General features: G+C 39.8%; 1 protein-coding gene across 1 annotated transcript in view; it reads left to right on the top strand.

Annotated features, from left to right (window-relative positions):
• Window positions 1-14284, top strand: part of nrg3b (neuregulin 3b) — a 189224-nt gene that overhangs the window by 77713 nt on the left and 97227 nt on the right. Inside the window, 1 exon segment of the mRNA XM_046069874.1 lies at window positions 13724-13859. Within this exon segment, the coding sequence (XP_045925830.1) occupies window positions 13724-13859 (136 nt within the window).

Here is a 14284-nt window from a genome sequence, read left to right as displayed (position 1 = left end):
CTTTGTGTTGCAGCGACAGCGGTAATGTCAGCTGCTGTTGTGGTATAACTAGATTAAGGTGTGCTGCACTTTCTTAAGCTCTGCTGCCTTCCTTTTTGTCAGTAGTGACAATGTGAGATTATCATTTTCAGCCAGAGCATTAACCTCAATAATGGGCAGTGTTCAAATAACAATACTCTCACAATAATATGCCTGGTCTAATCAATTCAGTTTTTTTTACGAACAAAAGTTGGGTTTGCCAGTTTTCCAATGTGTAGGATATATTTCTTTTCTGTAGTGTTTATGCCTGTAACATCTGGACTTCCCCACAAAGATCATTTCATTTTTATTTGATCTTATAACAGTATATTGTAAGCCACAGATGCAACCTACTTTGCTAGGTATTTGCAGTCACATTTAGTCCATAAAATTATAGTGATAAGTTGTATTTGATTTGTTGGTATGGCTGTTACAGCACAATAAAAATATAATGGCAAAATATAATGGCAATACATTTTATTTTATGTTTGTATTAATTATATTGTGATGTCAACATGCTTTTATAAATTGCATTGTAAGTCTTTCTTGTGAAAATAAATGCTAAATGCTTGAATCACAATATAAAAATGTAAAATGATGGTAGCATATTGGTGGACTATTTGTTTTCACATTGCTATGATGAAGCATTTTTACCCTTCCGGTCACAGTGAAAGGTGGCTGTGAATGTCAGGAGCAATTGTCGCTGCAATTCGCTGTCGTTCCCTGCATTGATTCATCCCCAGCCACTCTCCACTAAAGCCCAGTTTGTTTGCTATTGAAAGCGCTTTATCTTGTGCTTCAGCTTGGGAGTTTTCTGTTCTCAGCTTTGAGCAACCTGCAATGTCTTCTGCTCCTAATGTGCCAAATTCAACAATGACACACACAATAAAAACAATGAGAAATAACTGCATTTCACACTGTCAATGAAACCAGAATTATCTACTGTTGTTTTCTCAAGAGAAAGTATTTTGCAGTAATTTGGAGACAGACATCCATAAAATACATTTGCCAGTGGCATTCATTGACTGTGACACATCAAGCAGAGGCAACATTGTTGCGTGGAGGAATGAGGGGACTGTGTTGTATTCATCCCCAAATGGCTCTAAGCGAAACCTCTTTGATTAATATGTCTGTTAGAGAATGCCATGCACCAGAGAGAACCACTTTCTGAAAACACAACCATCATTCACGAACAACATTTTTGTCCGTCAGGTTAATGTTTTCATATGTCCACTGATGGAGGCCATTGAGTAGAATGAAGAAGAATATTTTAGGGAGAGCAATATGTTTTACAGGGATTTTAACAGGTCATATGTGACAGGTGAAATCATCAGCATTAATCACTTCATGCACTCATGCTGATGACTTCGAAAATCAAATCGCTATGTTGGCTGTTCTGAAACTAATCTAATTAACAGACACCATTGTTACCTCTGCTCAATATGTATATATGGTGAAATAATGGGAAACGTAATGGGGGGGATGAGGTCACTCCAGTAGTCAAAATACGCCTACAGTCATGACACTTCTGTCCTAAGCACTGAACACACACACATTTCTGTCTTTCTTTCCCACACACACTTGCTGATGAACATAGCAGGTGGTGAGGTGTTAAACAGGCCATGATTTGGCTAGAATTAGATGGCAGACACTCCCTGAAGGGTGTTGGGGGGGGGGGGGGGCAAAATTTCCAGTCCCAGTGCATTATCAGTGCCAGTCTTGCATTTCTATGCACTTGGAGATCCCCCACAGTATGTGTTTGGCAGTGTTGCTTCAGGGTTACGCCTGCAGGTCCATATGCGCTAATACAGCTTGCAACTTTACCTTCATACTCCCCTCCCACTTAATCATTATTTGCCAAATCTGTTTAAAATTGTCACATTATCAACGTGTCACTGCTCTCTCCTTCTTGTCATGTCATACTGATGACAAGCTCGTTCCTGAGGCGGGCTAAGCCGCAACCTTTCAGTTGTTTCTGCATCTGTGACCATGCTTGGATCAGAGCTGTGTCTTTCAGCTGGGAAGGAGCAGTTTGAAAGGCATGTAATCCTGTTCCCACTGCTCCATTGAGAGCAGCAGGCGTTTGCGGGTGTGTGTAGCTGTGTGTTTCTACCTATGTTTATTTTTTGTAGAGCTTTGGAGAGATATTGCCAGGGTGAATTTTCTGTAATGCTTGTTTGTGTGTGTGTGTTTGTCAGGGAGCCAATCTAAGATATGGATGACTGTATTGAGTGGAATGGTGACAGGGGCTAATATGCCTTATTTAAGGGAAAGCAAAACGACTTGTCCACGAGACGCACAGTCAGTGGGATTTATAATTGGGATTAACCGTTGTCCCCTGTTGAGTTTTTACAGGCTAGTTATCATTAATGTAATCCAATTAGTACATTCTTTGTGTTTACAGATTTGTCTCTAAATGACTCATTGCAGGTGTAATGCAGACTCAGTGATTAACCTGAATAGATAAATAGATCTATGAGTCATAGAGTCGTATATAACCTCTCACCCCTTGTGGGGTGGTGTGTGTCATCCTCAAGCTCAGGTTCTCTACCAGAGGCCTGGGAGTTTGAGAGTTCTGCGCAGCGTCTTAGCTGTTCCTGCACTCTTCTGGACAGACAATCAGAATCAGCTAGAGCCACTCTCCCAGTTTGGCGGTCACTGCCCCAGTGTTCCTCTTACCACTGCCACCACTGTTGCTTTTACTCTCCACATCTTTTCTAGCTCCTCTTTCAGCTCTTGGTATTTTTTCGAGCTTCTTGGTTTCCTTCTTTTTGATGTTGCTGTTGCTTCATATTGCTACATCTATCACTACTGCTTTCTTCTGCTGTTTGTCAATCAACATGATGTCTGGTTGGTTAGCCATCACCAGTTGTCAGGGATGTCCCACACAGGATCTTAGCTTGGTCATTCTCATCTACCTTAGGAGGTGTCTTCCGTTTGACCTTGGGACTTCCAGCCCATACTCAGATGTTCCTGTACACTATGGCAGCTACCTGGTTATGGCGTTCCATGTACGCTGTTCCTGCCTGCATCGTACACCCTGCTGGTATGTGCCATGATCTTTAATATATATACAGGACAATGTTCCTCTTAAAATGTAAAATACCCCGTCACAACAACCTCCCTGCGTCTAGCTGTCCCCATAAGCCATGTCACAATCCAGCGTTGTAGCTAGACAGAAGTCGAATACTGGCTAACAGCTAAAGCTAGCAGTGAGTAAATAATTGTTTGTGATAATAATTGTATTATCACAAAAATGTAAGCTTTGGAAAATTGGTTTTCTAGATACAGAATAATTTTTAGTTTAGATATTTAGATATTTGTTAAACCTTGATGAAACAAGGGGGTGAAGTTGATCACTCTTTCTTTGTGTATCTATATTTTATAATTTCCTAAAAACATTTTAAGTAACCAAAAAGGTGATACGTCTAAAACAATAAGTTTAAAAGTTATTTCTTAATTATGTTAACATTCTTTCGCAGCTTTCACACTTTTGTTTATTGTCTCCCTTGGAGAAGTAATCCCCTAAATAAGTACTACTGGGCCCATAAACATTAACGTAAGTTATTTAACTTATCTGCACCATTAGATGTCTGCTGGATGAAGAACGTATAACAAAACAGAAAAGCAGACATGAATAAAAGAGGTTTGTGTGATTTGGGGATTTTGGAGAGGTCTGTAAGAGTGCACGTCCACCACTTGATTTAATGAAAATATACCGGAACATGGGTGTGGATTGTCTGACGCCGTGTTGACCTGCAGTTGGGCGGTGAATGGCACAAAACATGGACATTGACATCAAAATTACAGTGCACTGCTGCATTGCCAGCGACACAGCTCCTACTGTGCCTCCCCTCCCACTGCAGCACACATCAAATCACCAAAATAACAAACAGGCTCGGGCAAAGAAAAAACAAAAACTCTCTGAAAAACACCACTTTGCAATGTGCCCACACAAACATGGGACCCTGTGAATCTAACTCCACACAGCTGCCTGAAATACTTACGCAGCTAACCCTTTCCAAGTCACAGTTTATGTGTCAAATACAGTGCAAGGCAGAGCTAGCTAAACTCACATTTCCCTCCTTCAAAATCTAAAGTAGGACCGTTCTTGCTTTTTCATATCAATAGAATCATCCATTGAGACAGAGAAGGGGCTAATCACATCTCCCCCCCGGTAATGCTAAATCCTAAACCCCATCTCAGTAAATTTTTACACCGGCTCCTCTAATCCTCCTCCCTTTTGATGTTTCTTGCTGTTTGTATAAAATCAATAAAATATACAGCAGAGGGAAAAATGCTCTCCTCTGCCTTCATCTTGGTTACACTGAGCAGACCAAAGTCACCAAAGTGAACTTGGTGCTGTTATACTGATCTCAGGAGTCACAAAAAGAGTGAATTGTATAAGTGGGCGCTAAGACTAACCCCCTTGCTATGCTCATGTATGCCCTCGATAGCTCCATATGCCAAGAGAGCTGCCAAGGGAGCAGACAGGCAAGCTCAGTGACTGCCAATCTGCAGATGCAGGAGCCGTCCGCTCATGCATATTAAACCCGCACCACCTGCTCGTCGTACATCACACCCTGCATTCTTGGTCCCAGGAATTTTAATCAACTGCGCTGACAGGAAGCCACTCTCAGTTCCACGTACGTGAATCTTTCAGCTCTTCTCTTCGTACTGGCGTTGCTGCTGAGGTGGGGATGCATGTTGATGTTGCATTTCTGCAACATCCCGGGGTTCCCTTGAGGAAGACTTAGAGTGGCAGGGAAAGAGTGGAATATGGCAATGAGGCGGGTTGGGGGGGGGGGACCTGTTCCTTTTAAAATACGGAGCTCCCAAACGCCGTTCGGTTATTGTTCTTGTCAAGTTCTCACACATTGCATACTGACCCTCCTCTAGTGTTGTCCTCTCAGGTGTGAATAATTGCTTGCATCTCTGTGGATTAACTGAAACAAGAGAGATAGAAAGAAAAAAGAGGGAAAAACAGCATCAATAACTTGTAATCAAAATGACTTCTCAATCTTTACTGGTTTATACGGTATGGTCGAGGCAAATCAGGCTTCCCAACTTTTCCTTTTCTGATTTTCTTCCCCTCTTTTGATTACTATTTCATGTATTTGCATGTGCAAAGCGTCTAGAGATGAGTGCTGCATAAAACAGTATTTTGAGTAATTTCCAATTCAAATATGTTTGTTGGGCATAAAGAGGGAGCATGGTGAATACCCATGGAAGGAAAATAAAAAAAGCTGTTTTTTTCCCAGTGACGTGATCATACCCCTGATTAGACTGCATCTCAACTCATCAGCATGAAGAAATCAGCATTTTATAGATTCAACCATCATTGTCAGTTTAGATTTTACAGTAAGTAAATGACGACACAATTAGGTACTCGTCCGACTACACCTCTCAGTCTCTCAGCCAGTTTTTGCTGGCAAAGCATAATCCTCTAGAACCCCCAGGATTAAATTTTTATGCCATCTTTTTAAATATAGTCTTGAATAAAAAAAAGGCAGATGGTGACAGACACTGCCAAGACAGGACAAAGTGTGGTAACATTTAGATGCACAATAACAGACACTCCAAATATGCCACGTTTGATAAATGGTTTGTTAGTGTAAAAAATTAATTGTTATGAAGAACAAAAGACTTTTCATGGAAATAAATAAAACACTGATGGAGCCACGCACACAGCAATTAGAGATCATAATCACATCTCAAAATTAATATTTTGTGAAAATAACTCAAACTAATTATGTTGGTTTTATATAACGGGTAATATAGTTGATTTTGAATTTGGATCAGTCGCTTCTAATCTAGAAAAGATGGCATTTTGTATCTTCCTAATTCTTTCATCACAACCAGGTAATATCCAAGCATACTTTTGGATGTCGAAATGTCTGAATACATCAGACCTCATACACACTGCATTTCATTTACACGTCTGTCCCCCCGTGAGTGCTCTACTTTCATGCCTTCTTGCACATTGGTGTGTGTGCGTTCTGAGTTTTTCATTAGTTTCAAAAGCTTCTTTCATGGTGTCCCGTTTGTCAACACTGATGAATTATTAACTGCTTAGTCCTTCCTCAAGCAACACCACAGGTATGGATATTTCAGCAAAACACCAGCAAGCTTTAATTTTTGTCTCTTTCGTGTATGTCCTCTCCTGGAATCCAAATCCAAATTTAATGCCATTGCTGTGGCAAAAGCATTAAGCGACCTTGCTCATTAAATATACATTGGAAGGATTCACATTTATTTCTCCAGTTGCTGGTTATTCTCTGTTATTTGTTCTGTGACTAATGGAGATAATATCATTAAAGCACATCGCCCACTTTTGATTGAGGTAGAGGCACTCATCCCGTTCTTAACAGCCTTTATGAGTTTCCCCAAGGAGCGAATGGATGCATGTTCAAGGTTGCACAGTACATCGCAGTGGTTTAGCTAATGTGATGTGTAACACATATCACTGTAATCATCTCCAATAACAAAGTCATCTAAACAACATACAAATCTGTCACAAAATAAAGAAATATGTCAAAAAACATTTGAATACCAGGCACCACATGCAGTACAGCAAATTGCATGTTTTCATTTCTGAGATCATAAGCAGTAACATAATTGTGTCCCTCTTGGTGGTATATTATGATAATTACACCACAAATTACAATCAATGAATCAGGATAAATCATCTGTCTAGTTCCATATTAATGCATATGGGTTGTGAAGACAAATTAGCACAAGAGAAATTGCCTCTAATAATATTGTTCTGAGTTTGAGCATTCTTAATAATATTGTTCTGAGTTTGGTCTTAACCAGGACGTCAATAGCATCTGACAGATTGCATTTTGACCTTGATAGCTACTGGAGGATCTGCAGGTCAAAAGAGTTTGTCACAGCACCACTTTGTGATCCGCATTTGAAAAAAGGTTGGCATTGTGGCTTTGTTACCACTGCTGAGTCAGAGAAATGTGCAAATTATCTTCGGAAGCCCTTAAGGCACCTTTAGAAAAACACAGAGTTCTCGGTACTGAGAATAACCTGACAATATGAGTCACGTTAATTCCAGAGATTCAATCAATTGTCCATCCCTGTGTGTTCTTTGTATTTGCTTAATGGTACTTTGCTAGTACTTCATCAGTAACATTTATGCTCAATGTCTATCAAACAGTATGGTGTTTCTCACATCTTTTCAATAACATGGTTAATCAAGTAATAAAGTGAATGATGTTCATGAATGCTGTTCACCTGCAGTGTGATTTCAATGTTCTTAAAGCTCTGGTTAGGAGAAAACTAAAGGTCTGTTCTCCCTTTTTGCAGAAGACTGATGCACTAGATTTCTGTCTTTTTCCTAAGGAACAGTTCAACCCCCCTGATGTTGGTACAGGTTTTTCTATTAGATATGCAGGTTGTCTCTGACATTGTAGACACATTGCACCTCCAACAGAGGTATAGTGCAGATCACACAACAAGTAAGCCGAGCCTTCTGGTAAAGTGCAGTACAGGCGATTTGGACTTACAGTTCAGTCTCTTGGCTGCACAACACTTGCACTATGTTGCGTGGGTTGTGGAAAGAAATTCCAAGGTCACTTTATGATCTGCTTGGGAGAAGGAGGGGTTTTGGAACTGCAGGGACTTACTTGTTGTGTGTTCTTTGGTCATCCAAACTTTAATCAAGATTCAGCTGACATAGGGTCGGGAGATAATGTAGATAATTAAAACTTTTCATTAGGGGGAGAATTGTTCCCTTAAGGTTCAGTGCATGTGTGATGTCTTCTGGGGTCTACTTTATTAACCTGCTGCTTTGGGCCTGTCACTGTGAACACATTCAAAACCCTTTTATATCACTTAATAATGATGCCATTAGATAATGACTAGACTCAGCAAATTCAAATGCATATCTTCTACCTTTACCAAACAATAATGTACAGTATATGTCGCAGCTTGGCCCTTTAAGGCCCCCGCCAGTTGGACAAGAGTGAAGGACAACCTGTGACAAATGTCCCACCAAATTCCCCTCACTGGACTGTCATGGCGACCAAGGCCATGTGGTCTTTAACCCTGCTTACAGGCAGTGGCTGCTACCTTTAGCCGACTATCCCACAGGTCAGCTACTATTTGTTAGTGTCATGTCAGGGACAGTCTCCCGAGGCTTGTCGTGCTGATGATCATGCAATACATGGAGTATGTATGTGCTTTTTTCTCCCTGTGTTTGTGTGTGTCTACTGAAGTGTTTATAAATATTGACCATTGCTGTCTGTAAGTATATGATTTTTTATACATATTGCTTGCTGGTGGTGTCATATATATATACCAGCCTCCATTTTGTCCTTTGTAAACGCTAAGAAGAATAGATTCAAGTAGTCTCTTATCTCGTATAGACCTCGAGTTAATTTCTGAGTACAAGTGTAAGTACAGTATTGGCCTTGTAAAAATTGTTTGCCAGACAGAAAGAGCTTTGCGGTGGCACTCAGTAACTCAATGAAGCATGATTCATATCATCGTAAGTTTTATTGTTTGCTTAGCTCCTCTCCACATTTAGGAGGCACAATTGGTGTTCCAAACATTTAGCTTGAAAACAATTCTCGAATCATTCTGACCAAATCATTTCCCCCTTTTTAGAGTTGGCACATGAAAACCATGTGTCTGGCATTTTCTTCACGTGGTGTGAAAAGGAAGGCATGCTCTAAAACTATGTCAACAGGTATTACTATTAGCACAGAAACTGATTATTTTTCCTCCTTTTTTTTAAAAGGATTCCAGTAATTAACATTTTTTTCCATTCCTCTTGCAGCAGTTACATTGCTGGTTCAGAGAAAAAAAAAGTTATTTCCAAACCATTGTGATAGACAGCATTGTCAGGACCAATGTGTTGTCCATACCCTCTGCACTGTATATTTGCCTCAATATGGTTCTGTCCAAAAGGCAGCGGTGCATGATGGGTAAGGAATCAGTAGGCTCTCTTAGGACTTTCCCTTTACATAGTAAGGCCCTCTTTGATGTGTGCTGCAGTAAACACAGGCAGTTCTCTCCCAACCACAGTCTCCTGGGAGATAAGGCTCAGCACAAGAACACTAATGAGCACATTAGAAGGAAGCCATAGAATGAAAATGATACAGTTGTAAATGGAATTGTCTCTTGTGTTGTCTGTGCCAAAGATGCTCTGTCTACAGTAAGTATGTGTGTATGTGTGCAGTCAATTGCATGTATATATTGTCTGTATGGGTGCAGAGTATAGACAGAATATATGGGCCTCCATAGGAAAGTTACAAAAAAAAGCCTTTTTGTGACAGCTCCAACTTCATAAAAGCTTAATGTAAGATTTAAAAATTGGATTTTAATCAAGGCTGCAAAATACTGTAATATAACCACCACTTTCAGACGCACTATAATTAGCAGTTGAAAGTAATCAAGCATTAGTGCTAAAAAGCAAAAGTGGGACTGTGAAACTGAGGTGCCATATGCCACAGACAATAACAGTAGCATGCCTTACAAGTGGAGCATTCACCATTTATTCCATTTAAGATAATCACAGTTCCAAAAGAAGTGATGCATAATAATCCTACCTGCATGAAAAATAGTGGCTGTGTCAAGGTGTGTGTTTAGGTTAATAATGGTGCTGCTTTTATGGATCTGTTAAAATGAAAAAAATAAATACTGTTTGTTTTGTGATATGTTACCAAATAATATTAACGTTTATAGCAGTAGGCAAACATCGCCTCAGTGTTTGCCACAAAACACCTCAGATCCATGCTGCACTGTGCAGCATAATATGCTGCAGACACTGGCCCACTTTTAGTGCACTTTGATTGGCTGTATGCATTCATAGAGAAGAACATCCTTTTTGGGACTTCATTTTTATTATAAAAAAACATAATGTGTCTTTCAATTATAATTAGCATATCTAGTCATGTTAGTGTGCATTCAGCTTTATATTCAGCTCTATTTTGATTCACTTGTTTGAGTTTTAACTTATGGGACTTTGCTTTTGTGGTGGAGTTGGATCCCCTCATCCATTCCCCAATAAGAAATACTGAGCTTTTGAAGATATTGACTGATAGCGATTCAATAGTAGTGACTGGGAAGAAGCACTAGCCTCAGTACTCCTCTCTGATAACTGTGATCTCTCAAGCATCATCTGAATCTGTGATCCCCAGCCAGTAGATTCCTCGAAAGTTACCAAAGGAATTGGCAATCTGTATTGCCTTTGTGCAATGGGGAGAGTGAGAGACGTGAAAATGATTTCAAAGAGTCCAGGATGAATCACGCTCTCATGGCAGCTGCCATTTATTAGCACATTTTCCACCATTTTTTTTTAACAGCTACCTAGCCATTTGACTTTCACAGAGTTTGCTAGAGTCTTACATAGTGAGGGTTTTATTTTGTCAAATGGCTTCATTAAAAGTGTTGATAAATGAACCTAATGGCAACTTGTATGTTTGACATAATTAGTCAAGGCACTATATCTTAATAATGACTAAAAGCAAGGGACACATCATTTATCAGCTGTTACCTCAATAATGAAGATTCATTTAAAAAAACAAACTGATTTCGTTACTGGTTTGATATCAAAAAAGTGCAACAATCTGTCTTCTGCTTTAATTGGTTTGACTGCTTGGATCAGTAGCAGGGCTTACACTGATTTATTTAGGGCCAGTTCCTTGACAGTCAGGAAATGACAACACAGAACATATCGCATCAAAACATACAAGACTAATTGCTTTATTAAATTGCTATGTTTCTGACTGTGGAATATTTAAAGAATGTAGCATTTCCACAGGATCCTTTTTGACAGGTGCTCGTTCAAAAGTCCCTGAGTTGTGCTTGCTATGCTGCAGATTTTTTACCATTTCTTGCCTGTCACAGTGATGAAAAGGGAACCCATAAGAAATTGACAGCCTGTATTGCTCAAGGCCAAACAAATCTGAAGATGACTTGTTCCTTGATGTGGCCAATAGGGCTAAAAGAGTTGAGGCAATCCTTGAAGACTTAAGTTTTTTGCAGATTTTTGAGAGGTACTCAGTACAGGCTGTTTGTTTGTAGACTGGTGAAAAATAGCAGAGCCTTTATTTTGTAAAGTGACAGGTGAGAGACTTTACACTTTTTATTCTGTTTTAAGGAAATAGAGAACATGCTGAAATGTGTGCATTTACTTTCACAGGTTTTATAGGTTAAAGGATTCATTGGGTGCCGTAGGTGCAATATTAAAAACCATGGGAAATTTCAGAGATCAGCTATTCTAGAAATCCTCTGCACATTTAAAGTATTCCATAATATGTTTAATTTAAGACACTTGTGTCAGCCTCCCTCTCTCTGGGTGTGAAACTGGCACATTCACTGTCTGAATGGAAAGACAGTCAAAAGGTGCTGCTGTAATATGCCTTGGACTTTTGTGGGAGCTTTGTCCCTTGTGAAAAAAAAATATGGAGATGTTGTACATCATCATCAATTGCCAAAATGATGTGTTCCCTGGTACCACGGTGACCTTGTGTACCCCGATGCTCTTTCAACAACATGTGACAAATGAAATGATGCTGCACTTGGACCGCTTTTTATATAGAAAAGAATATAGTAGTAATGGACCAGCAAAAGCCTTCTTCACTCATTCTTTGAAATAAGATAAGGCAACGAGTGAAAAAAGAAGGTTTTTGAAACTGATAAGATTACTTGTGATGCAGGTACTAAAAGGGTGTTTGGTATCTGCATGACCTTAGCTTTTCTAATGTAAATATATCACTGGTTAGGCTTACAGCACAAAATCAATTTCCCCTTTTGTGAGAAAAGCTTTGCTTCATGGCCTTAAAGCTAAACCATTGGCCGAACATAGGTTGTTGTCGCTGCATATCAAACATGCTATTCTTCACATGTGGTCACTGCTGCTGTTTGAATAAAAGATACAAGGGACTTTAAACACCATGATAATAATTGCCAGGGATGTGTGTACCACAGGGGGACTTTGTGTTCTATTTTCTATTATTAAAGTGGCATCTTGGAATAGATAACCTTTTCTACATTCCACTCAGGGAATTAGTCAAATTAATAATACAAGATGTAATACGGTGCCTTTTAAAGCCTAGAGAGTGAAAGAATCAACTTGGGTTCAAGACCTACTTTCATACTCTCAGGCTGATAAATATGAACTGATCCTAAAATTATTTTAAGTAGACCCCAAATGCATCTGAAGATATTTTATGAGTCACTACAGTAAGTAGTTTAAATTGTATCTGCCAAAGTTTTTACTCTGACAGAGCAGAGTCTTGCTTGGCCCCAGGAGCTCCACATATCTCTTTTTGTGTTACCTCTGATCTCTCATCATCTCTTGGGCCTTACATCAAGAGCCCCGGATTTATCGATCAATGGTCATAAACAAAACATATATTGAACAGGACAGTGGGGCACAACAAACGGATTACCGACTTTTTATTCTTCTGGACCCTATTGGTCACTAGAGCCTCAGCTGAAAAAGGCTATTGGCCAGCAGAAGTGTGGCACGCAATGCGGATTGGGCAGCAAAGATGTTAACGACTCATGCAAAAGAATCATAGAAATAGGTGCCGAATGACAATGAGAAAAATATTTTGTGTGAGTGTACATGTGTGTGCATTCAAATAGTGTGTCTGTGTGCATAATATAAATGGATGAAAGCAGAATCAGATGTGTAATCCAATTGTGTCTGCAAGGTATTGAGCGTAATACCAGTCAATCCAATTTTCAATGCTTGAATACATGACGATGAGTGAAAGAGCTTCTGAGTGATAATTTCTGTGTTATTGTAAATGTGTGTCTGCCAACACGTGTGTACTTGTTCATGAATGCTTTTGATAGAATATCTGCATACACTAGCATGTGGTTACACATGCTAGCACACAATATTTATACGCCACTGTGACCACACGCCTGACAGCTGTGCATATTTCACAGGGTGGAGAGCCCTGCATTGCAGTGCTTGTACATGGCAGTCATGCTCTTTATGTGAGAGCAGTTCAGGGTCAGACTAGAAGAGGAGAATTAAAGTACCATTACCAAGCCCATCCCTCTCTATCCTGCCTCTTTGTAGCGCAACATATTATCGTCTCACTTCCTTACCTCCTTAGCGTAATTTATTTCCGTGTTTTACAGCTATGTTTACTAAAGCAGCAGACCAGGAAATTCTCTACGGAATTGTGGTTAAACTGCTTCATTTGAAACAAACAGCAAAACAGACACCAGTAATGCTATACATATGTTTAATAAAAGCAACATATACAGCACATACACCAAAAAGTAATACAATACTGACAGCAGTTGTAATGCACAAAAGCCTATTATTGCAGTCAATAGCATGTGTTACAAGATTACATCGCTTTCATTGCATCAGGTCAGTGTCAGAAACCTTCAAATCGAAAATGCCAATTTTGCTCAGTCAGTAATGAAGAAGAAGATGTTGTTCCTAGGGCTATCCTGCCTTTAGTCCAGGGAGTTTCAGAAATAAACAAAGAATAAAGTCTTCTCTTCCAATCCAAGGAGAGTGGCCATTTCAGTACAAAAGAGAAATCACTATAAAAGAGAATCTATACTTTCAGAAGCATAACGGCATGCCACGTGCAGAAACACATCAAAGAAATGAAAGGAATGAGAAGTGTTCCAGAGTGAATTAGCTATGATTAAAGATGCAATTTCTTTTTCCAGTAGTAACTAAATGTGTCTCTCTGTCTTTTTCTGTCTACAGCAGTGGCCCCCACACTTCCTAGTCTACGTTCAGAGGTCTTCAAGCCATGTGTGGAAGACAAGGACCTGGCCTTTTGTCTAAATGAGGGAGAGTGCTCCATTATTGAAACTGTGGCTGGGGTTCACAGACACTGCAGGTGAGTGTGATGGGGCATGTATTTGTGTGTGTGTGTGTGTGTGTGTGTGTGTGTGCACTTACCAACCTATCTAACAGTGGACCTCGACGTCGTTACACACCCACTAAGAGGGGACTAAAAAGTGAACAGGGGACATTTTTTAGGTCCCCTGTTGGACATGCTTTAAATCATGCTAAAATCATGTCTAAAACCATCTGGTAAATTTTTTAAACTATTGTCAAGAGGGGACCTGCAGGTGTGTGAGTGTTTAAGTCCATACTCAGCAGTGCCTCTAGTGGATCAAGCAAAGATTTTAACGACTCATTCACACACGTCGTTCTTAACACTCCCCTATAGAGTGAATGGCTTGCAGCCCCAGGGAGTCTATCAGACTGTAGAGGGGCTATTATACAAGCTACTCAGTAAAGAAAGCTGTCTCTTGAAAC

This window comes from Micropterus dolomieu, linkage group LG14, assembly GCF_021292245.1.
Source record: "Micropterus dolomieu isolate WLL.071019.BEF.003 ecotype Adirondacks linkage group LG14, ASM2129224v1, whole genome shotgun sequence".
In the NCBI taxonomy this organism is placed as follows: domain Eukaryota; kingdom Metazoa; phylum Chordata; class Actinopteri; order Centrarchiformes; family Centrarchidae; genus Micropterus; species Micropterus dolomieu.
Note: the sequence above shows the minus strand (reverse complement) of the source record. Positions and strands in the feature narration are given on the sequence as shown.